This window comes from Ursus arctos, unplaced genomic scaffold (genome assembly GCF_023065955.2).
Source record: "Ursus arctos isolate Adak ecotype North America unplaced genomic scaffold, UrsArc2.0 scaffold_2, whole genome shotgun sequence".
Taxonomy (NCBI): Eukaryota; Metazoa; Chordata; class Mammalia; order Carnivora; family Ursidae; genus Ursus; species Ursus arctos.
Window position 1 is genome coordinate 84,252,685 of NW_026622874.1, and position 25,798 is coordinate 84,278,482.

The 25,798-nt window shown below is 39.4% G+C and overlaps 1 protein-coding gene across 3 annotated transcripts in view; it reads left to right on the plus strand.

Moving 5' to 3' along the window:
• TNRC6A (trinucleotide repeat containing adaptor 6A) overlaps positions 1-25,798 on the plus strand; it is a 102,166-nt gene that overhangs the window by 19,668 nt on the left and 56,700 nt on the right. Inside the window, exons 3-4 of one of the 3 annotated variants that reach the window (XM_026515623.4) lie at positions 3,949-4,036; positions 11,946-11,967. The exons of 1 other annotated variant lie outside the window; for it this stretch is intronic. In XM_026515623.4, coding sequence (XP_026371408.2) covers positions 3,949-4,036; positions 11,946-11,967 — 110 coding nt within the window. Of the gene's footprint in view, positions 1-3,948; positions 4,037-11,945; positions 11,968-25,798 lie in introns of those variants that run through there. One more of the 3 variants, XM_057315437.1, reaches the window with a different exon arrangement.

The following is a 25,798-nucleotide window of genomic DNA, read 5'->3' on the forward strand; positions in this document are numbered from 1 at the left end:
TGCCCAGTTCCTCCCTCCTCCTCCCCACAGTCACTACTTGTTTCTTAGGTGTTCTTTCACAGTCATTTTGTACACGTACAGGGGAATGGGAGTCCAGATCCTCTGTCTTGCTTTTTACACAGATGATAGTGTAGTATGTACTCTGTCATGCACCTGGCATTTTCCATGATGCGTTTTTCCTCAAGGACAAACATTTTTGCTCATTCTGGTACCATTCTAGCTACCTTCCTATTTCTCTCTCTGTCTCTCTTTTTAAGCTGTTGAACTCTTCAGATGTGGGATCCTAACAGTCATTCACTAGTTGTGTTTAGTTGTTTCTCCCACATCGTCCCCCTACAGAGCTTCACAAAATAAGTGCCGCAGTTGCTGTCTTAAAGGTCACCAGTGCCTGGTCGCCTCTTGAGATCAGTGGCTGTTTAGTCTTTCTCTCTGATTTTTTTTTTTTTTTTCCTGTTCTTGCTCCTGATCACACAGCCGTGGTTCTTGGAACTGTAATACTTTGTCTTTCCTGCAGTATATTCTGTTATAAGTGTTTTTATAAAAGGTGGAAGGAAATAAGGAAAGGATTGTGGAGTCACACAGTCTGAGGAAAAGATATATTGTCAGTAAGAAGATCTATCAGTCTGTCTAAGGCAAAAGGATTTGTTCTCTGTGGCTCCTTAAAGGAGCTAGTACTTTACTGTGGAAGGTTTCATGCTGTAGAGGAAAAACCAGGACTTTGAGAGCCTTGATTTGAATCTTGTCTTGTCTCCACTCGGTACTAGCTGTATGATCTTGGACAATTCATTTCACTTTTCTGTGCTTCAATCTCTTCATCAACATCTTTATCATTTTTTAAAAAGTGATAATGAAATGGGAAAATATACATAAAGTGCCCAACATAGTTACTGACATTTACTTGCTTATTTATTTATTTATAGAGGGAGAGATGGGGTGGGACGGGGAGGGGCAGAGAGAACCTTAAGCAGGCTCCACACTCAGCACAGAGCCTGACTCGGGGCTTGATTTCACAACCCTGTGATCATGACCTGAGCTGAAAACAAGAGTTGTATGCTTAACTGACTGAGCTACCCATGCACCCTTAGTCACTGACATTTTAATCACTCCGAGGTTTGTTCTCATTCCTAGGTCCAGGACTCGCAGATTTGGGGTACTCTGCCACTAACTTTCAAGGAATGAATGATTGCTGACTGGAATGTTGTCTCCGTGGAGCATATGTCGAATATGATGGACCACTTAGACCTATCAGATCCATCAGCCCTTCCTCCTTTTGATAGATATCTATGTAAATGATAGGGTCAGATGTCTTAAATGAATCTACTAGGCTGTAAATCCTGAAAGCCAGAGTGGGCACAGGTGGCATATTTATGTATTTTTCCACTTGGGTTTCTGAAGGAGATGTGGGTCCAGTATGTTGGCTGTGATGACGGTGCTGAAGAACAGAACTTTCCTCTGTGCTTAGAGTATCAGCTGATACCGTAATAGTTCTTTGAGAGCTAATGTACTACATCTTTTAACTACTAAAGCCACCATTTTGGGCCAGGAAAACACTTGCAAACCTCATCAAGAAGCCTTCAAAATGAAATTTGAGACCAAAAAAAAAAAAAATTCCAGGTAAATAGTGAAGGAGCATGCCGTAGGGTAGAATTATAGTGACAGAAAACAAGATTGGACAAGGACTTGTGTCTGTAATTCATAGGAGGACACAGAGAACAAGTGCTGAAGATTCCCGATGTTTCTGCTTCATAAGTGCCCATAAAATCTTGGCAAAAGTAGGGTAAAGACAGTTGTGGGTGCTGCTGAGAACTGGTGAGAGGAGTTCATAACTCGGCATTTGAGTGCTTGCTAGAGGCACTGTGTTTAAGTAAGGACTCTTCATTTAATCCTTAAAAAAAGTTACAAAGTAGAAGTACAGAAATTAATCTCCAGTTGTAAGGAGGACGCTGAGGCTGCAGAAGGTGAAGTAGTTGGAGCTAGTAATCTGCTTTTGATGGACGACATGACAGTGATGTAAGTTCATTTGTTTACTGATTTTACTCTTAATCATATGCCGTGGCTAGCCCGGTGCCTGACTTACCCAGGATTACAGTGTGAGCTCGCTCGCTCACTCTCCTTGCCTCCCTCACACAGAAGAGGCGAGAATGAGTCATGGTTGTGGTTGGCGTGAGTCTGTTTTGCTACTCCGTTAGCCACATGGCAGTTCTACTTGGAACAAAGTGACAACGGAATATAGCAACAGTTCTACTCTCCTTCCAGCTTCTGATTTTAGCAGTCACATACTCAACCTTGCTGGATCACCAGCAGTCATCCGTGATGGCACTGTTTGTTTATCACTGCCTACCTGTGGCTCCTCTCAGTTCCTCCGTCAACAAACCAGTGTAAGTTGAGTGTGATCTCATTGCGCTCCCCATGTGGCACCCCTTGCAGTTTCCTCTCTTTGCTTGTTTTTCTCATTTTCTCTTCTGCATCCCCACTGCCATCTGCATTTCAGCCTTGATAAATTATTTGCAATTCCTCAGATGTCTAGTTCATGTTCCTTGAACCTTACCTTGTCTGCCTGTTATTTATAATGTTCTCTCTGGGAAGTTTCCTTGCTTCCTCAGGGCAGAGTTAGGTATTTTCTCTTTGTTGATTTTCTTCTAGTATCTGATTTTTGATTGTTGATATTACGGGTGAAGGTTTAGGTTCTAGAATCTAGGGTTATTAACGTAGGTAACTGGAGTGAGTTTCCTCTAACTTTTCTTCCAACTTCCCTCATTCTCTAGAGGCTCCTACCTTGACCAGAAAGGCTGGTACTGAGCTCTGTGTCTGAGAAGTGAAGTGATTGGCAGGCTTCACTTTAGGGTGTGATGGAGGAGAGTGGTGGTAATTTCCAATAAAGAAGACTTTGATCTGGGGCACCAAAACTCTTGCAGGAGCCCTGCCTGCCTCCTGCCTAAATTTTGTTTCTTCAGAGGGTGTTTCTTTGGTTTTAGGTTGGATTCAAGTGTCGCTGCTACATGTGGCCATGTAGTCATGGGGATGGAAAGTAGATAGAAGGAGTTGAATAGTTGTGGCCAAAAAGACACCACAGTCTTTTTGCTCCGTGCCTATTTCTGCTCTCCTGCCTCTGTTGGAGCCTCTCTAGAGCTCTACCAGAGGATGGCACATACATCAATTCAAGACTTTTCTCGAGTTTATTCTTGGTTTGTAGCTTTCTTTGCTCTTGTGTATGCCTGAGCTTGGAAGAAATATGTTACCTTGTTTCCTATCATTTCTGTAAGGTAGAGTGGAAAGGAAGAGGCAGACCCATTTACCCAGTCTGTCTATCATTTTGAAATCCTGAACCAGGGGTTCTGTTGACAGCTTTCAGCATTTGTGATTTTAAGAATTGAAACAAACTTATATAATGAGTGTATTATTGATTCCCACATATTGAAAAAATAGTTTGGAATGTTTATGGGATATGAAATTATTGTAAAGGTGAAATACACGATCTTTTTATGAATAACTTGTGTTTAAAAAATCATTAATAAAGCTTTTTAGAGCAAGGAAAGCCAACGATACCCCAGATACCTGGGCAGAGAGGATTGTGGGGAAGTCTGAGGCATTCCAACTAGCTGCTAATTGATAATTGGGGCCAGAAGCAAGGTAACTCTGGCTCACACAGTGTTTACATTCTAGAATCAGAGGGAGTAGCTTGTTTCCCAGAGTAAAATTTGCTAATTTTAGGTTGTCTTCCTTGACACGACATGAAGATCAAAGCTCTGCTCCTTGTGACTTACTAAAGCAGAGTACTGATAGTGGCTCCAGAGTTAGATGGAGGCTGCAGGCTGGGTTTGATGTCAGTGAATGATGAAAAGAGTAATTTGCCATGTCTTCTAATAAGAATGAAAATGAATCTGTATGCAACATTATTTTTATTTCTTAATACATTTTGGGAAAGTTAATTGCAACTGTGTGGTTCAGGGATTTAGTGCAAGAAGAAGAACAGTTGATGGAAGAAAAGAAAAAGAAAAAAGACGACAAGAAAAAGAAGGAAGCTGCTCAAAAGAAGGTAGTATATATGTGTAAACTGTCTATATTAAGCGGTCTAAACGGATTTAAAAAGAAAACTACTCTTACTGGATTTTTTAAAGCATTTGTTTGAATGTTTTAATTTCAGTGGAGATTCATTTTAATATTTAATGTTTTCGAATATGCATATGTAGTAACTTGCCAAGTGTGTACAATTTAATGCATAGTTATTTAATCTTGCCGATAGTTGTTTCAAAGGTAAGTGCTTTTAATAGGTCTTTATCTTTCAATTAGCTGTTCCTAGGTTTTCATGATATATACATCTCTCTATACGTGAGAAGAGCATGGAATTTGTAGCTGCATAGAGAGCTGCATTGAAATCTGGCTCTCCCACATGGCGTACTGCATGGCGTGTCCTTCAGCTTTGTTTAGCCTCTCTGGGCCTTAGTTAACTTTATGTTTTGTAAGATGAGAATTTAATTAAATGAAATAACGTAATACACATCATGCACATAATAGGGAAAAAAGTGTCAGTTTCCTTTTCACTTTTTGTTTAGTACCTGGGCTGATTTCAAGAATTTGCCGTTTACATTAAGATATTTGAAAATAAGCCTAAGGCATAATATGCTGCAGAAGGTCTCTAGACAGTACATTGTCAGAAACTGTCACCAAAACAATACAAATTGTAGAAAAAGAAAAGATTATGTTCATAATTAGAGAGACTTTTTAAAATTAACAGTGAATCCTGATGACAGCTGGGTACTCATCTCCTACTTTATCAAGGTTTCAAGGACCTTAAAAATGTTCTAAAAGACCCCGTGGAATTACTGTTCTACTTCTGTATTCAGTGACAGTTCTGATTTTAATTTCTTACCTATACCCCTTCTGTGCCAGGCACTGTGTTAAGCCACACACCTCTCTTCAGATTATTTAATAGGGAAGAACACAGCATCCCAATCCGTGGTAGGTAGGGAGCAGATGAAGCACAGAAAACCGCTTCACTCAGCATGGAGTGGGGCCGATGGAAGGGAACATTTTCTTAGAGTAGAAATTAGCCAAGTGAACAAGGAGTGGAATAGAAAGGGATTCCAAGCAGAGTAACATCAGCGGTAAGCGCCCTCGGCCTTATAGAAGTATGGGTTTTGATTGGCGGGGGTGGGACGCCTAGAGCAGAAGTGTCAGGGTGAGACTGCAGAGGGTGGCGTTAGCTGTGGATGGTTCTCCGGGTTTTGGCCGTTAAGTGTTGGGGAAGACACTGAAGGCATTTCAGTAGGCTGATGTAAAAGTTTGTGCTTGAGAATGTTTACCTTAGCAAACTTTGGGCTTGGATTGGAAGAGGTAGAAACTAGAGGCTCAGATGCTGGTGGAGGGAATGTGGAAAGAACCCACAGAGTTTGTTGGAAGGATATGAAGGGAGAATGACTTTGACGCTCCGGTTCCATATTGACTGACGGGAGTACATCTCGGGAGCAGCTAACCAGGTTAGGGAACAGAAAGGAGGAAAGAGGATTTTGTTCTGGAGTGCTGAGCTGACAGTGTGATCAGGGAGAACGGGGTGGGAGGGGTAGAGTGTAGAGCGTTGGATGATGGAGAGTGAAGAGGTGATAGGTGGCCTTAGCATTTGGCCTTTTGCTTGCTCTCAGGAGTGACTGGGAGGGATGCATCTGTAATTGTCATTGTCAGGGTTTAGAATAGGTTTCTAGTATAGAGTTTTGGCATTGATGATGCCATAGACCTCTGTCAGAGGCCTGTGATACAGGTTGGTCTTTGCAATGTGATCAGTCTTTAGCTGAGGAATGTTGTGGAAAAAGTTGTATCCTCTGTAAGTTAAGGTTGGGGAAGGCTTATGAGACTCTTGGTCTGTGCTGTGAAGGCCATGAGTGAAGAGAGCTAAGAAACTTCGGAGACTTGTTGAAGAAGGTGCTTTAGGTGTACCTTATGTAGAATCGGTAGTTTGGCAAGCATCTGAGTGTTGTGTTAGCCCCTGTTGATCCCTGCTTCTAAAGAATTCAGAATGTAGCTGGTAAGTTAGGATGTCTGCGAAATGGCTAGAGAAGACGCCTAAGGTACTATATAATGAAGCATGTTTATTTAGGATTTACCCTATTTACTGAGAAAATTCTGAGAAAGGGAGGAAGTCACTGGAATGATTTCTTTAAAAGTTATATTTTTAAAATGTGTGATGTGAGTAAATTTTTTAAGGTTGCAACAAATACAGATAATGGCTCCAATTGCTAAGGTTCATCTTTACATTCTTTCATAACTAAAGCTCTGACTCACTAAGTCAGTGTCTTTAACACGTGAATGATGCTTTCTTACCATTTGGCCTCTCACCAGATCTGAAGTGACAGCTTTTCATACTCTTTCCCATTCCATCCCTGCCTCACCCTGTTCTTCTGGTCTCACCCTAACCCTGTCCTGCTGGAATCATCACAGAGGCATAGAGATAATGGGGAGCGTTTCCTTCTTTTGCCAGATCTTCAGCATTGGTAGGGTATTCCTGTGTATCCTGTAGACACAGTAATATCTAGCCACTGAACACAATCATTTTATTTTTAAAAAATTTTTTAAGATTTTATTTATTTATTTGAGAGAGAGAGAGCACAAACGAGGGTGGGGAGGGACAGAGGGAGAAGCAGACTCCCCGCTGAGCAGGGAGCCCGGCCTGAGGCTCCATCCCAGGACCCTGAGACCATGACCTGAGCCGAAGGCAGAGGCTTAACTGACTGCTGAGCCACCCAGGCGCCCTGGCCACTGAGCACAATTTACCTCTAATAAATGTTAAGTGTAGCGGGTTAGACTGCCACTGTAAATAAGACTGTTCTTCAAATTCCAAATAATCAGCTTACAACTGAATTTGAATAATACATGTTGTTATAAGCGAGGACAGCTGGTATTTCTATAGGCTGTTACCAAATAGCTATTAAAGAAAACAAAACAAAAAAGAATCCCAAGTTGGCACACTTACAGCCCATATGAAAGATTGTGAGACACAAGAGTTTTAAGACAAGTTTCTTCAAGCTTGTTTTTTGTCTGTAGTAGGAGCCAGCAGGTGTATGCAGGTAGGTGGCAGACATCTACATGAGACAGGTAGGCAAGCCCATTTATATGAATGTTGGAACATAAACTCACTACAGTAAAAACAATCTGCCTGTTTTATGTAATGTACGCACATGTTAGAAAAAACCTATATATTTTTATTTCTGAAAAAGACTTCGGATAACTGTCTGTTCTGATCTATTCATTTTTGCCAGAAAGCGGTCAAGCATTAAAATGAGTTAAAGTGGCCAGCCATGGTTTTGTCAGGGTGACAGAACTAGGGATAGGATGGGAAGCTGCTAAGACTCCCAGCTGACACTTTTTCAAAATTAGGTGCCACGGTGTTGTCCTTTGTCCTTTTTTTTTTTTTTTTTTAAGATTTTATTTTTGAGTAATCTCTATACTACATCTAGGGCTCAAACTTACAGCACCAAGATTCAGAGTCACACGCTCCACCGACTGAGCCAGCCAGGCACCCCTATTCTTTATACTTTTTGCTTTATTTTTCACAACCTAAAGGTGAACTTTAAAGCTGCAAGTAATATATCATGGTAATTTCTGTAAGGCATTTAACAAGTCTTTATTCCATGTGTACAGAAACATGGTCCCCGGTGGCCACTGTATTTTTAAGGAATTCAAATTCAGATCACAGATTATTTTCTATTTTAAATAGAAACCAGGTAACACAGCTCCTTCTATAAATGATGAGACACCAGCAAGGCTCACTGTAATGTTTTTACTATGGTAGTTTTTTATTTTGTCTACTTAAATACAAATTTCAAGTATCTAAATTCCTCTTTGAAGAAATTTTACACGAAAATTACATGCTTTTCATTATATTTCAGGCTTGGTACATCTCTCACAGTGAGATCAGTGACTGGATGGCTTTATTTTTAGTTTTGTTTTTTGAAAAGCTTTCTATTTCATATCTAAGAGTCAGGGCTGTTTACTTATCTCTTCTAATTCCAAGGCTTAGGAAATAATTTGATACACAGTATGGGAATGTAGTTTCCGCACTTAAAACGGGCAACAGTGGTAGCAGTAGCTTGTTACCATGGATTTATCTCCAGGTTCTGTTTTTAGGAGAAATTTCTAGAAGGAATCTTGAGAGAAATGTAGTGAAGGGAAAAGGAGGTTGAGAAATAGATTAATTATAGAGGGGGTAATGTAGTATAACCTTTACTTTGAGCATGTAATTGTAGTTCCTAGAAAGCATATAATGGTTGAGGAGCCGGAGGGAAGCAACAATACAAATTGGGATCTTTTAGTGTTGAGAATGTTTTAAAGTCAGTGTTCATGACTATTTTTGTTACTGTGTTATAGGAGCTGAGGGGATCGTTACAGGCTTTGTGGATTTAAAAGTACTCAGTTTGGGTTTAAGCGAGACTTACGTTACAGAAAACTTCCAACTTTCTTTCCCCTTTTCGGAAATTTTAGTATCAATCATCATGTCTCCTAAAGGCCATGTTGGTCTGAGGCTAGGGATCCTGTTCAGCAATGCAAGGAGCAAAGTTTCTCAGTAGCCTGGGGTGGTAACGTAATCAGGCCTGGAGCAGTGCAGCCCTCTAGGGCAGCCAAGTGTTCGCTTACTGTCCTGCCCCCGATTTCAGCTGACTGGTCTCCACTGGTCTCGGTTCCTTTTTTTTTTTTTTTTTTTTTTTTTAAATAAAACACTGTATGCAGCAGACCTGAGGTCTAGGCTGAGTGCTGCTGGCTAAGAAATCCTAGAAAAGCTTTCTGACCCCTAATTACCTCATTTAAAATAGGCGAATTTGACCATCAATTCTTCATTCCTGATGTTAGTTTCTAATACCTGGCACTGTGAAGATATGGTAGATGATTAGGAAAAGAGAAAAAAAATGGGACTTGGGAAACTGGAGTGTGTTTGAGTTGGGCCATTTTCCAGGGTGCAAGGACTGAGCCAGGGCCCTGGCAGGTGTGGCTGGTGGCAACACCGGCAGTGGCGGCTAATACCTCTTGAATACTTCCTGCATGTCAGACAGGGTCCTTAAGCCCTGCCCCCCCCCTCCCCCGCCAGCTTTTCATGAGTTGGATCCTTCTAGGCTTACAACAGCTCTGGGATAGGTGTTTTTGTTCCTGTCTTACAGTGGAGGAAACTGAGCTTTAGAGAAGTTGACTAATTTTGACCAAGGTCACATCAAGTGTTAAGTGGTGGAGTGAAGATTCAGAGTCTGGCTTCAGACACTGAGCTCCTAGCCACTCAAGTATGCTTAGGGAGCTTAGGGGTCGAGGGGTTGGGACAAGTGGTGCAGAGCCTGACAGAAGCAACGTGGCATGCTGTGTGTCTGCCATTTGTCTGATACCTTCCTTTATGAAGTGATGCAATTGTAGTAATTGCTTGTGGAATCACAGCTCAGGCTTTTTTTTTTTTTTTTTTTTAAAGTAGGCTCTGCATCCAATGTGGGGCTCAGACTCATGACCCTGAGATCAAGAGTTGCGTGCTCCACCGACTGAGCCAGCCAGGTGCCCCATTTTTTTTGTTTGTTTGTTTTTTTTTTTAAAGAAAAAGATACTCAATATGGAAATAATTTTGCTTCTAGATTTGACAGAATCCTTTAATTCTGTTGTACAAGAGGATCTACAGTGATACCTCACATTTGAATAATGTAAAGAGAAAGTTTTTGTGTTGTATTTGGGCCTCATAATAGCCCTGAAAGGTAAGCAGTACAATCCCCGCCTCCAATCTCCCCATTTGAGGAATTAGGAAACTGAGACCCCGAGGGTTTAAATGACCAGGTCATGTAAAAGTAAAAAAGAAATTTGAAGTTAGTTTTAACATATTTTATGTGACCATATATATCCAAAATACTATTCTAACATGTAGTTAGTATCAAATATTATTAATGAGATATTTTACCTTCTTTAAGTACTGAAAAGTAGAAGTCTGGTATTTTACACATAGCAGTTTGGACTTGGTTTACTTCAGGGGTCAGTAGCCACATGTGGACATGGCTGCCGTTTTGAACAGTGTTGACAGATACTCTTAAAGTCACTGATCCCATTTGGAAAATTATCTTTTGAACAGTTTGAGTAATATGCTAGGTCTCTGGACCAACCCACAAAGACTTATTTTAAAGAAGTGGCACTTGCGGAGTTCTGTTTCCTCTTAATCTGTTAGAAGCTCTTGGGTTCTGTTCTTCACATTCCTTCAGTATTAGTCAGTATTCTGATGGGCAGACACCTTTGGGTGTCTTCTTGGTGCCGTTCTCTGTGGATGACAGAATACTGAATGAGGTTGACTGTTGTTCTAAAGCAGTGTGGATTTGTTTTGAAGTTGTTTTTCCGGAGGAGTTGGAGAGTACATATCCTTTATGTTAAGGCCCCCGAGAGCAACACTGTCTGTCTTGGGGATAATGTGGTGATCATGGCTTCTGTGCATTGTAACTTAGTTTCCTTTTGAAGTAAACCATAGAAGAGCCTAGGAGAGTTTAAAAAAAAAAAAAAAAAGATAGATTTTCAGCATGTAAAATACTTTTTGTGCTATAATGTTTTGGCTTCAGAAAATTATGTATTTTATTGTTTGACATAGTACTTCTCATAAAGTATTCATATACCAAGTTCTCTCTAATAAGACTGTTTTTCTACCATCAGATTTTAAAACAATTTCTCCAGAAGTAAATTAAGTGTTCAGGCTAGTTAACTGGTCTTTTGCCATTGTCCTTTCATCAGTTTTTTGTTTTTGTTTTTTTTTAATTTTTGATCCATATGAAGTAAAAGATGGGCCTCCATTATTTAGCATAACACTAGTGCTCTAAAGCTTGGTGAAGGCGCTCACCGCCTAGACTGACTCTCCGGTTCTCCAGGGAAAGATTGTTTGGTGTGGCTTCAGGATTAGGGTAATTGCCATTTAGTCCTTTACCATCTAGCTCTATAATGATCTAATTCAAAAAATGCTATTTTTAGTAACAGTAATTTAATATGACTAAGCAAAAATTATTGTGCCCCATGACACTTAAGGAAAGTTTTATCTTTATTTAGGAACAATTCCTGGTTATTTGGCTATGAATTATTCAGTCTTTCCTCACCTCCCTGCCTGTCTTTGTATCTTTTTTTTTTTTTTTTTCCGGACTCCCATGCAATTGGTCTTAACTAAAAAGTTGATTTTTGCTTGTGGCCTCTGTCTGTAATCCGTTCCTTCTTTTTGGGGCCCTTGAAGTTTGAGTGAGGTATCTTGAGGCAGCTGCTGCCCTCAAGCCCTGCTCCTTGTTATGTCAGAGACAGCGGACAACAGGGCAGGCGTGGCAAAGCAGGGTTTGCGTCAGTTTAGCTTCTGAACACAGTAATTTTAATGAATTGTCAGATGTGTCAGAAGTGACAGATATATTTGAAATTTTTTCCCACTCAAAAATACTTAAAAGTTAACTATGTTTAACTGAGAGAGCAGCCTAACCTCCAGGAGTTAAATTTAATACTGATTTGGCAAAGTGGTTACATTCAGCTTTTCTTCCAGAAAACTTAATTCATTTTTTATCATTTGAAATAAGAATTTTTGAAACCATTTAAACTTATGCAAAACTCAGTAGATCCATTAAATGTTAAAGGTGACGGTTATAGAAAATTCATTTAAAAACTAAATGAGAAAAGTGCAGTGCCATTTTTTTTTATTATTTACTGTCATACAATGATGTCTTCTCTGCTTTGTATCTAAAGAAACATTTCAAACATTTTTTATTAATAAACATTGTATCAGGGACAATGGGGCACATCTGTGGGAAAAGCATGCTTTCTTTGCATATCTTTTCCTATGCAGTTCACCTAAATGACAAATTCCTTATTTAATAAAAGTGTATATGTCTTATATAGTAGTAATATATGAACATTTTATCATAACAATCCATTTCTTTCAGTTTCATATTTACATTGTTTTTTGTTTGTTTGTTTGTTTTTAGGCCACTGAACAAAAAATCAAAGGTACGTTGTTTAAAGCTATTTTTATCCCTTTTTTTTTCCTCCATTAAAGCAAGGTTGTTGATATGCATTTTTATTCACCTCCAGGATTGGGAGAGCGAAGAGCGTGAAAGAACAGAGGGGTGGGGACAGACTTCTTCAGTGACATCACCTTGGAGTCATCCCTTGGGGCTAATGGTTTACATATTACCACTTTTAAAATATACCACCTCGAGACCTCCCTTACAGCCGTCTCCTAGGATGGGCACCACTTCCTGACACACTTCTTGATTAGAGTCTTCGAGCACATGTACCTGCCCTTCAGTCTTCTGTGTAAAGAAGTCTTGTCGGAGGTTATCTCTGGGACTCTTGCCTTGTCCCTTGCTTTTTATTCCATGGTCTCTGTATACAGTTGTCCCCCACTCCTTCCTGGAGGCAGACCATGATACCCACTCCAAATTTAATTAGTGAGAATAGTAGATTCCTAACCTGATGGTCATTTTGCCAGGCTGAACAGCTCCCAGTACACATCAAGCAGGAGCCTTCAGACTGCTAAGGAAACAGGAACATCGTTCCTCTCAGATCCAGGAACTCTTCACCCTCTCAGGAGTTGACTATCTGGTAAAGGTGTAGGGCTCTCAGGTGTTGAACTTGTTAGGCTTGAAGATTCTGAATTTTTACATGTAGCTATATCAGAAGTATGACCTCTGCATTTGGTTGAGATACACAGTACTGCCTATTTTTATTCAAGGTCAGCATTTGTTAAGGTAACATTAGGTGCAAGTGTGTAAGAGCGAATAAGAACATCTTAGCTTACATTTTACCAGAGTAAGTGACAGTAGAAGGACACACCTAAACGCAGCATAGTATCATGTGATTTGCTTCAGGTAGAAATGCCATCGTTGTCCTGGAGCACAGAGGAGTAATAAGTAGCTTATTTGACACAGGGGGTTAAGGAAAATCTCCTTGAGATTATGAATCTTAAAAGATGAAACAGCCAATCCAAGAAAGGATGAAATGACAGAGGGATCAATCAGGTGATTGACGGTACCGAGACAAGAAATAACGTATTTGCGGCAGATATTCCTAGAGCATTAAATATCCAGCAATAAGTAAATAGGGTAGAAGGATTTTTCTGAAGAGATAGGTAGGGGTTAGGTCAGAGAAGGCCTTATATGCTCTGTGTACTAAGGAACTTGGACTTCTGTTTTATAGACAAGAGCCACTGAAGAGTTTAAGCAGAAGAGTGAAATGGTTTTTTTGTTCTTTTTAAAAAGCTGTCAGTTACTGTGCATGGAAAGTGTTGGCTGAAAGATGCAATGAATTGAAGAAAGGCACTGTCTGGGCAGAGGAAGAGGGTGGACAAGAAGAGGGAATATTCAGAAAATAAGTGTGGAGGTGTTGGGGGGAAGGGACAGAATATAGGCCTGGAGGTAGGGGGAAATCATAGGGCTTCATGCTGGTTAGAAAGAGGGGAGTCAGCCTCGGTGATGTATGCAATTGGTGACACTGGTAACACTGTGTGTTAACTATAGTGGAATCAAAATAAATAAACTATCAATTTGAGTCTTAAAAAAGAGAGTGGAGAGCCAGCAAAGTTCACAGTCATAAGCCATGCTTTAGAAGCACTTCTTGTTAGTAATGTCTAGCCTCACCAACAGAGGCAGTTCCAGCGAGGGAAGAGGGGGAGTAAAGAGGGTAAGGACGATTTGAACTGAGGCCTTGGCAGCAGGGGTAGGAGATAGATGGAAGATGTGTGAGGTCTAGAATTCACAGGATTGCAACTGGTGAGATCAGAAGGGGGTATTGACGGTGACATTGTGGCTTTGGATCTGGACATGTAAGAAAGTTACAAGGGTGTGGAATGATGTAGGGGGGGAGCATTGCCAGATTAATTTAGTAGGAACATGACCAGATTCTTCATCTTCAAGCTCCACTTTCCTCACGCCACTCCCCTCTATACAGATGTTAAGTTGTCCCTTTGCTCTGCTTCAAGACCAAACTCCTCTGCTTGGCTTTCAAGGCCCTCTTTAATCTAACCTCCCATGATCTAATCAGCCTGTTGCCCCTCTTTTATACTTTTCAGAGCATTCTCATCTCTTTCATGTTCATTCCCATTTCTGTTTCTTTTTGATCCAACTCCTCAGCCAAGAGGCCTTTCACTGTTTCCAGACCTCACAGAGCTCATCTTCTAATGGATCACTCCAATGGCCATTGATTCTCCCTTCCGATTTCTTAGGATGTTATGATGTATCTTAAATTTGGGGCACTTGAATATAGTCTGTCTTAGAGTTTTGACTGGCCCATGGGTATTTGTTTCTCCAACATGATCTTTGAATGCCTACTGTTTATATCCTTTCCAAATGTAAATCATCGTTTTACATCCATACATAAAATATGAGTGTATTTGAATCTTCTTGATTTTAGACTTTCCACAGCTCTGAGAATGTTAGGCTAAGTATATGAAAGTTGCTTCAAAAAGTATTATGTTGTTTTGCCAGCTATTTTACTCCACCCTTCTTTTGATGGCAGCTCCGTGATTGGTCACATTATTCTGATTTATGAAAATGTATTATTTATTTTTTGTGCCATGTATAATATCTATGTGGTATTTGTGATTTGGGGTTCATGGTGATTAGAGATTATAGACTGGAGACTTGTGGGACAGGTTTGGTACACACAGTTGTTACTGCTTACTAAATGTTTGGTTTTGGAATAATTCATGACTTACAGAAAAGTTGAAAAGGTAGTAGAGAGTTTTCCCACATACACCTCACTCAGTTTTCCCATGATTAACATCTTGGATTTCTGTGGCACCTTTGTCAAAACCAAGAAACTGATATTGGTATTAACAGAACTTGAGACTTCATTGAAATTTCCCTCTGTCTTCCGTTAACTTATTTCTAAAATCCAGCGCCAGATACACAAATGCATCTAGTTGTCCTGTCTCCTCAGTCTCCTCTGGTCTCCACACGGTGTTTTTATTTTGCTTTACATTTCTGGTTGCCAACATTTACAAATAGGAGAATCTGCATCATCGAGAATTGCGGTTTCTCTTGCAGTTTTTACGATCCACATCATTTTTTGTCCTTCTCTAGTAGTCTCTATCAGGCCCAGGGCTAGTAACTTCTGCTCTCAAGTACTTGAAAGAAGTGGGGCTGCTGTGACTGAGGAGTGGAATTTTTAGTTTTCTTAGGGTCTTCGTGATTAGCAGGAGTCCCGATCTTAGTGTTCAGACTGAGCATGACTGGCTAGGCTGCAGCACCCTCTCTGAATTCTGCCTTAATGAGCTGTTCTTTCTAAGGCTACTGCCATTTCTGGTTAAATAACACTAATGTTGCTTCTGCCCAGTGGTAAGACAGTTTGTATAAAAGTGGGGGTTTTGTAAAGTATCATAAATTAAATTCTTGACCAGCTTTCTTACATGAAGACAAGTCGATGTTTATTTCTTGGTGCAACGGATTCATAACTCATCTAATGAAAATGTGGGCCAACATAATGCGAGACATAATGAAATTCTTGAAAGTTTTATTCTACCTTGTGACTTGAACTTTGAAAAACTGTAAGGAGCATGCATATTTGAATGTTTGAATATTTGAAGTATCTTTTAAAAATATCTGAGTATCTCCTTGAAACGGGAGTGAAATGCTGAAAAATTTATGGTGAGGTATAGGAATAGATGGATAGATTTTTAAAAAGATGCCCTGTGGCCTACGTAATGTAAAGGCAGGGAAGGAGTTAATATTCCCTGTTCAGAATGCCTTTGGGAACTTGATTAAGAAAAGTAATTTTTCAAAAACAGCTTTTTAGCTCTGACACTGGCCTGTTTTGGAAGCATGCTCATTATACATTCCTTGCAAAAGAATAAGCGCTGTTAATTTTTGACAGCTAACACCTCCCTCCCTCTCTCTCTCTCTTTCTCTCACCCTCACCCACCTTCTCACCCCTCTCCCTCTTTCCCTCTCCCTCCCTTCCTCTGTCTCATGCCAGTGCTTTCTTAAGGTGATTTTATAAGCAAGTTACATTCCAGAGAATAACAAACCCCAGAGCTCTGAAAAGAGGTGAGAGGAGGCTGGGATGGAGGCAGGAATGGAGAATAGTGGATAAAGATTTTTTTTGTTTTCTGGTAATCCCATGGGGAACATAGTTTATTGCTGCTATTCTCTTTCTGGACTAATTAAAAACTCTTAATGAAAATTGAATCAACATTTAAAACACATTTTTGTTCCTTGCCACATTTGGAAGCCATTATTCTTGCTCAGTTCTTTTTTTTTTTTTTTTTTTTTCTTACTCAGGTCTAGCCTCACAATTTTTTAAAAGATTTATTTATTTGAGAGAGAGAGAGAGAACGAGAACAAGCGGGAGGATGCGAGGGAGAGAGAATCCCAAGCAGACTCCGCACTCAGCGTGGAGCCAGACACAGGGCTCGATCCCATGACCTTGAGATCACGACCTGAGCTGAAATCAAGAGTTGGACACCCAACTGACTGCACCACCCAGGTGCTCCACGATTTTTTTTTTTTAAGTCAAACACGATTTTATTGCTTAGCTCCATTGCTCCTGGGGAGTGACCAAAATATTCAAGAGCTAATAAGTCAGTGGCATGTCAGATCATATTGGAGACATCATGATAACTAACTTGGAGCACCTGCTGTGTGCCAGGCACTGCTTTATATTTACTTCATTTAATCAAGGGGGAATATTCTAAATACTTAATCACTAACAATGAATGGCTACCAGTTATTCAGAACACATACTGGAGCAGGGTCCTAAAAGCTTCATATACTAAGAGTAATCTTTAGCTATTGAATTTTGGGAAATGTGTGGAACTTAGGGGAGGGGCGAGGGCAGCAGGCTGGGAACTCTGAGGCTTCGTGAAGTCGGATATTTAAAAACGAATGTGGGAGTAGGGCTTCCTCAGTGTGGTACTAGAACAATGTAAGTCTGCATTTAATCCCTTCAGGAGCCCTGTGGAAGTAGATAGTATCATCACATTCGGAAGTGAAATTGAGGCTAAAAAAAGACCGTTGCCTTTTGGTTGCAGCTGGTGAGTGTCTGAGCCAGGATTTGCTGACTAACTGTAGTGGGCTCTACTGCTGCTTTCTCTTTGAAAACAGCCCTGTATTTACATGGAAAACAAAGTCGGAAGGCTACACCAGTGCTTTAATAATGTTCAGTGAATGTACTAAAACAATGCATGTTTTAAAAATATTCCCAGAAAGATCTTTTAACAGGTTTTATGGTATTTCCCCAAAGCACAAAGATATAAAAAGTTGTATCACCAGCATCATTTTGTGACTCAGGGAGCATCTGACAAATGCAGTGTGTAAAGTGTTTGGCTTTTCAGGAATCTTTAGAGAAAGCTCTGAAACCGTTTACATCATCTGTGTTGATGAAAAAGAGTTTTGGGGACCAAGCAAGAAGCTGATTTTCTAAAAGCTGCCTCCCTGTGTCAGACCTCTACACAGTGAAAACCAGTCCCTTTTTGCAGCAAAACCTGATTTCTAACTAAGTTTGAAATGCCTTGCTCCACCTCTTTCGGGGAGATGTAAAGATACTTTGACAAAATACCCACATCGCCTCCATTTCATGCGTTCTTCAGAAGGAGGGTCGAAGTACCTTCTGAGGAGCGTGGGCAACAGTCATGTCCCTTCTTTTCAGTATGCTTATTGACCAAGAGAGCCGATAAAGGCATGGGACGCAGTTTAACTGTGGGAATATGATTGAGATGACTGAGTCGAGGGAAGAAAGTGTTTAATTTGTTCCCTTCTCTATTAGTAAGTAAGCACTCTTTCCATTTTCTTTTCATTGTCACTGCCAATACCAGCTGTGTTGTGCAATTTCATGAGGTCATTTTGGGAAACAAAGATAAATGAAAAATAATTGGTAATCCATTCTTCTGAAGTTAGAATCCATAAAGTGTCATAATTTGGTTTGTTTGTTTTGTTTTGTTTTTTCTGGTTAGCATTCGTGAAGTATTTATTGTGTGCCGATCCTGTTTCGTGTACTTTTGTGGTCATTGTTGTGCATGAACAAAACCAACTCCAAGTCCTTGTACCAACTGCGCTTTCATTCTCATCTTTGTTTTAGTTTAGTAGAGGTAAATATATTTACCTGTGTTCTCAGCTTATTACTTCATAAGGTCTTAAGTCTCTCAGTCACAGTCCTGTGATAATGAAGTTCAGGAACTTTGGTGGCTTGGCAAAGAATTCCTGTGCTACATAGATTTTCAGAGGAGAAACTGAGGCCTAAATAGACGTGACTTGAGGTGTGTTGCCTGACCTTGTTCACATAGTGGCTCACGTACAAAATGGTATTAATGGGGCTGTTAGGGAAACAGAAGGGGCTACTCCCAGCTGAGGCCGGCGGTCCCGGAGAGTCTGGTCATCATCCTCCCCTCAGCACACCTGTGACTGTTCCCGTCACACAGGCAGGGAAGTTCTGTTAGAATTGGGGCTTCCATACAGTGTATTTCTCCATACTGTAGAGCAGAAACATGACTTCTGTGTTACAGGCAGGAGTTAAGTAATATTGGGCAGACCAGGTTCTGATTCCAAATGTGCTATCATAGTATGTTCACTTTATGAGGAATTGTGAAGGCAAACATGTGCCAACCGCTTTGAAGGAGAAGCAAGTTTCTTGCTGGTGAAGAATTTACTAATGGCAAACGTCTTTCTTCCTATGGAAGATGTCTTTGAGCTTTGTAACTCTTTGTAGCTCTGCACTAAAAGGAGGGGGGGGAATGGCCTTCTGCTTCCGAGGGAAATAGAGGTTTAGGTATATCGAAGTCACCATTTTTCCTTTCCTTCTATTGAGAAAGGAAAATGATTTGTATAGATGTATATATAAATCTAAATTTATATACTCAATGAGGTAGTGAAGGATGCTAAGGACCCTTTTATGCTTGTAAGTTAAGGGCCATTTCTAGCAGATGGAGGTGTGTTTGCTTATAAATACCAACAAATTATTAAAATAAATAACAATGAAAGATTTTGTAACTTCAGATGTTTGTGATGAGGCTGGGGTTGGGCAAAGACAGGGAAATAGGAGAAAACCAGAAATCAGTGCAGTCAGGAAAGCAAACTATTGTTGGAAAATAGATTCAGGGACCAATGATCCCATAGTTGTTGGAGGCTTGTGGGAGTATCCTAAGGTTGTGTACCTAAGCCCTGAGGTTCTGCTGTGGCAACAGTTAGGTCTTCAGTTACAAAGAAAACAAATCAGGGGCGCCTGGGTGGCTCACTCAGTTAAGTGTCTGCCTTCAGTTCTGGTCGTAATCCTGGGGCCCTGGCATCAAGCCTCATGTCAAGCTCCCCGCTGAGCGGGGAGTCTGCTCTCTCTCCCCCTGCCCCTCCATCCCGCTCATGCTCTCTCTCTAGCTCACTCACTCTCAAATAAATAAAGTCTTTAAAAAAATAAAAATGAAAAACCTACAGAGGAACAAACACATCTTTTAAAAAACAACAGCAACAGCAAGAAATCAGGAGCCTTCTGGTTTAAATTTTGGAGAAGTCAGGAGAGATTAGCAAGAACAGCTAATCAGGGGCGCCTGGGTGGCACAGCAGTTGAGCGTCTGCCTTCGGCTCAGGGCGTGATCCCGGCGTTATGGGATCGAGCCCCACGTCAGGCTCCTCTGCTGTGAGCCTGCTTCTTCCTCTCCCACTCCCCCTGCTTGTGTTCCCTCTCTCGCTGGCTGTCTCTATCTCTGTCGAATAAATAAATAAAATCTTAAAAAAAAAAAAAAAACAGCTAATCAGGTAAGAGAAAGCTCCAGACTAGGAAGTAACACAGTATATGTCCTAATTTGCACTTTTATGTTCTTCAGTTCTAATAAGTTTGGTAGCTGTGCTTCAAGAATGTGTACTGAGTGAGAGCGCTCTCACTGCTATAGCCTCAGTGAAAATGCACTTGATAAAACGGGCTGCAAAAATAGCATTTGGCCTGAAGCAAGAAGTATTGAATCTGCTGAATATGATAATCATGGAATCCTAGCATAAACACAGCATAGTGTTAAAAGTCCAGGCATCTGAGCCAGATAGGATTGGATTTGACTATTGCCTTTATAGTTCTTATTTCTGTGACCTTGGGCAAGTTCCTTAACCTCTACACCTCAGTTTGACTCTCTGGAAAGGAGATAATCGAGGCTACTTGCTGTTGTGGGAATGAAATAATACAGAACATAAATCACAGGACTGGAGACTAGTAAATGCTGAGTATAGACATCTTCTTATAGAAATTTTTGATTTGCAGCTTTCTAAGTGACTAAGCCATAATTAGTGACTTCTCTATTTTTGGAGAGTTTGATTTTGCTCTTAAAAGTAGGGGGAAACTTAATTTATACTAGGAGGAACATTGGTTTGGGAGTCTGATTTGGTTTTAAATTTCAGCTCTGCCTTTTACTAGATGATCATGGGAAGCCTTCTTCTAAGCCCTGATTGCCTCATCTGTAAAATGGAAATAATATTTCAAATTTATAGAATCATGAAGCTAGAGTGATATCAGATATAGTGCCTGGCATCCAGCTGATAACTTAGTGGATTTTAATTCCCACCCCATGGTTGTGCAGTATCCTAGCAACCTTTCAGCCTCTCGACTGGGCATACCAGCAGTGTCCCCAGTCACTTCAGAGTTCCTCCTCACCCAGATGATGATTTGGTTTTTCCTCTCATTAAAGTAGAGCCCAGCCCAGCATGGGTGAATCACAGCGCAGTGTCTCTGCCATAGTGCAAGAAATAGGGCTTGCAACATGAGAATGGGATATATCATCTTTATAAATTTGGCAGGCCCAAATTGGTATTTTATTGCTTTGATTTAGATTTGTTTATTGGTAAAATGGAATATCATATGTTTAATTACTTGTGCTTTTTTCATTTTATGACTTGCCCATTCTTGTTCTTAACCTCTTTACCTCCTGGGCCTTAGAACTTTTGTTACCAGTTTACACAAGCTCTTTGTATGATGCGCCTATTAGCATTCTGTCTCATATATTTGATGCAAATATTTCCAACATTATGGACTATATCATATGTTTGAAGTTGTTCTGAGAATGAGATACCAGGCAGAAATACCTGAATTTTGCCCAGTAGTAGACCCCATAAGGGGTATATATGCAGAGGATGCAAATACATATTTCAGAAGAAGGAAAGCAAAATTAAATAACCTTTATACTCTTAGCTTAAACTCTGGCCCTAACCTCTAGTGATTCTGTGGAATGTTTCCCTGTGTTAGCTGTAGGGGCCTTACCCTGAAGCAGTACCTCCTTTCCTTCTGTTAGGGAAAATTTGGGGTAGGCAGTGGGAGAGAAGAGAGAATGCATCCCTTCATTTGTTCTAAAGGACAAATATTTTTCTAGTTTGCCTTTTAATTTGGAATAAACACACATACACACCCTTGCAAAAATAAATTATATTGCATAATTTTATTTGGTCAAACTTAACAATTTTTACTTATTGATTACTTGACTGACTTATGCTGAGAAAACCTACCATTTATCCAGATTTAGAAAAAACTTTGCCTGTGGTTTTTTTTTTTTTTTTTAATTTTTAAATTTTTAAATTTTATTTATTTGACAGAGAGAGAGAGAGCCAGTGAGAGAGGGAACACAAGCAGGGGGAGTGGGAGAGGAAGAAGCAGGCTCCCAGCAGAGGAGCCCGATGTGGGGCTCGATCCCAGAACGCCAGGATCACACCCTGAGCCAAAGGCAGACGCTTAACAGCTGAGCCACCCAGGCACCCCTGCCTGTGTTTTCTAAAAGCTTTTTAAAATGCCAGCATTTCATAGTATTTATTGTTTGATTTTTATGAACTTTATTTTATTGATTTCATTCTTTTTAAGAGAGCAAGCCCACAAGTGGGGAGGGACGGTGGGGGGTGTGTGTGTGGGAGAGAATCCTAAGCAGGCTCCACGCGCAGCTTGGAGCCCAGTGCGGGCTTGATCTCATGCCCCTGAGATTGTGACCTGAGTCTAAATCAAGAATTGGATACTTAACCAACTGAGCCACCCAGGTGCCTCTGAACTTTATTTTTTTTCTAGTAAAAAAAAAATCAACTAACTGTCCTGTATTTCCTAAATAATTTATTATCTTCAGTGATTTAGGACATTTCCTTTATTGCATAAGTTTTGTGATCCTTCTTAATTTTTTTTTTTTTTTTTAATTTCAGTGTGTTTGGGACTTTGGTTGTTGCTCCTGTTACTGACTTCTAGTTGAATTGTTAGGTGTTATCTTTTTTCTTTCTTGAATCACGAATGGAAGTCAGAGCTCTCTAGATGTAGCTGCTGTATCTGCCAGAACAGTTTTCCAAATTTACTTAGACATGAGAACCACGTGGGATACAGATTCTGACTTGGTAAATCTGTGAGGCCAAAGAATCTTTTTTTTTTTTTTTTTTTAAACAATCATCCCTTAGCAGTTACAATTAAATTTAAGGATCACCTCTAGAATTGTAAGTTACGAAAGAGGCTTCAGGGCAATCTGACTTTTTTTCTTTCAAAAGCATGTGCCTCTGCCTGAAAACTATCTTATATCATCCCACTGTTCTGAATCTCACATATTTGGACAAGATTTGATGGATAGATTAACTACAGATCTTGAAAATACCGTGCTGTGAATATTGTGTGGATATCCTCTAGCTGTTAGAGAAAGTCTGTACTTTAGAACAGATTGCTCAGGCATTTTGCTGAAGAGTAGAGGATTGTATCAAGGCAGATCAGCTAGGTTTCTCTTCGCGTTAGTAATTGGAGGTGGGAGATGCTTGAGTAGGAAGTTCGAGTTCCCCAAGGGATTGGAGGTAGGTGCTTCCCTAAGAACCAGGAAAAGGTATGCTTCCCATTTCTGGATATTTGTGAAGTTAATTAAAATTAAATGAATTCAGTGTAATATTTATTTTAAATTCAGTATTTAATTTTGAGTTGATTGTTTATGATATCTTGCTGCGTGGTATTTTTCCTTACTTCAGGAACTTTTTAACTGAAATACTAAGATTTGTTTGTACCTGTGTAAAGTATAAATACAGTGTGTTATATTTCATATTAGTTTTTAAGTCTTATTTTTCAAGTTGTTAAATAGCTATTTAGTTCAACCTACTTGCTAAGGATTAACAGAAATTAATGGATGGACAAGCATTTAGGTATTTTCCAGGTTGACTAGTGGCACTTAAAACTGCAGCCATTTGTCCACAATGAAAATTCTAGCATTGCCTCTGTGTGTATGCATCATCTTAAAAGCCAGACTTGCCCCCTCTGTGCCCTTCAGTGCTCTTCAGCATTCCAGAACAAACTGAAGTTAGTATAGGACAGGGAATGTATATCATACAGGGGAATTACATTGTAAATCATCCAGGATGCTTATTAATGAATAAGAAGAGGATTTTCATAGTAGTATAATGTTTGGCCAAGTTTTAAATAAAGTTGATTTATAGGCTCAATTTTAATTGAACAGTATGCTCTTCACATTGTTTAACCAGCTGGCTTCTTTTTTCCCCTCCTGTCCCTCTTAAAATATAAGGCGATGGAATTTGAGTTATTGGGCCCCAAATACAGGGGAAGTTGGCCAGCAGTACCTCCATAGCAGTAAAATGAGCCTGTACCTTTCCTCCATTTTCTGTGGAAAGCTGTGGAGTTGGAAAGCAACAGAAGTTGGAAGCCCTCTTTGGAATTTCTTGGTATAGAGAATTTTCTAATCTGCTTGAAGTTTTCATTAGGTTTGTGCTTTTTGAAATTCTGTGTCCTGGTGTGATATTGCTGCTATTACTGATCAGGAAAGCTGGAAGACTTGATGTCACCCGTACTTGTTTGCTCTAATTCTGATCATGAGGCAGATTCTGTAAAGTAAAGAATATTGAAAACTACCTTAGAATGGTTGATTAGAGAGTTCAAGCTTAACGAAATTATAATTACTTATTGGAAACATTAACTGTAGGGAAGAAAGACAAATCTTATATGTGGTGTTGCCTGATACACAGTTACAATTTAAATATACGAGTTTGTAGCACGTTAGCTTTTCTTCCCGAAGTTATTTTGTGGCTTTTAAAAGCATAAAATCATTCTCTGTGATAAAGATTTTAAAGAATGTTTATAGATAACATTTATTTTTTAAAATACCATTTGAGCAACGGTGAGGATTTTCTTAAGTATCAAGCATTTAGGGTAACCTAATTATTGACAGCTAGAAATGTTGCCTTTTATTTTCTGGAAACTGGATAAAATTGCTTTAGTACATTTTTATCTTGTTGATTGCACCTACTCATATTTGTTTGAGAAGCTGGGAAATTTTTTCTTAAAAATAAAAAATACTTAGAAAAATCCTGTACTTTTGCTTTTATGTGAGAATAACATTTTCCAGCTGAGGAGCTTTCATGGGTACTCACTATTTGCCTTCAAAGAGCTTAACATGATGGTTTTGTTTTTCCTATATAACGATACATATTGAGATTAGAAATAGTTACTTTAGGTGAATTTAAAGTTGGCCTAAAGCAGTCTTAAAAAGCACTCTGTGTTCCATAGATGCATATTAAGTGTATTTTAAACTGGTAATTTCAACTGTTTCAGTTCTTTTAAGAATTCAGACACAAATCTGTGTATGGTTTTTATTTTTTGGAGGGCAGTTTAATGTTTCATTCTGTTAAAATGAAATCATGTCTTAAAATGGCATTTTTGTATACTACGCTGTTACTTAAGCCAGTATTTCTAGAAGATTTACAATGTAGCCAATATGAAAACTCTTACACAAAGCTCAGTTATAGACTTTGGTGGAAGGATACAAAAAAAGGAAGGGTTTGAGGTATTAAGTGATGATAATTCAGGATGTTGATGGCTGCTTTTTGTATTTAAACTGTTGTTTCTATTAAACTTGTAGATAGCCAATAGGAAGTTCACTCGTTTACTATTTTCTGAAATGCATTTATTTAAATGGTATTTTTAAATGTTATTTTAAAGATTAAGGAGAAGTAAATATTACTATAGTTTTAATTATTAATAACAGTAAATAAGTTAAAAAATTTTACAAAAGTGAGAACTTGGTATATTTAGGATTTGGGATATTAATTGTCTCTTATCTAATCTTGGTTTTTTTACCTGAATGTAAGACGGTTGCTGTGGGGTCCCCCCCCCCAATTAACAGACTATTTTTTCGAACAGCTTCAGGTTTACAGAATGATAGAACGTTTATACGTTAAGAAATACCAAATACATGAAAGTAGCAAAGGTTAGTAATTTAATTGTAGTATTGGTTCAATTTCTCCATTCTAAAAAAAAATTTTTTTAATTGTTTATTTCTGGGCCTATTGAAATTTTGCCCATCTACTTTAAACTGCGAAAGACCAGTTGGGTCACAGTATGGCAAAAAATGTAACATAAAAAAATTGTAGTGCCTATGTGTATTTTGTACTGACTGAATGAAATTCCTTCAAAATGCTTTTTTGGTGTTACGGACGATACCATGTTATGGCTGATGAGGATATCTTCCCAGATTAAAGCAATCATATTGACTGAACTTGTTCTCTGGATGCTATTTCTGGATTTTTTTAGTTAATTAATTAATTTTGAGCAGAGATGTGTAACCACTGAGTTTGGCAACATACTAACCGGCTACCATCATCTTCCTTACTCTTTCTACTTCTTTTGATCATTCTCTCTCCTTTACCCGTTCTTAATTATTCCACGTCTTAAGTGTTGATGTTGCACAATGTTTCACCCTCAGTGTCATTCTGTATTGTTCTTTGGGTTCAGTCATCTCATATGCTGATAGTTCTTCAGTTGTTCATTCAGCTAGCAGTTCTTGGCCGTTTGCTCTATTTGGTGCTGGGAATGCCAGTGATAAAGGGAAGGAAAAAGGAAGAACCAGCACTTATATTAAGCA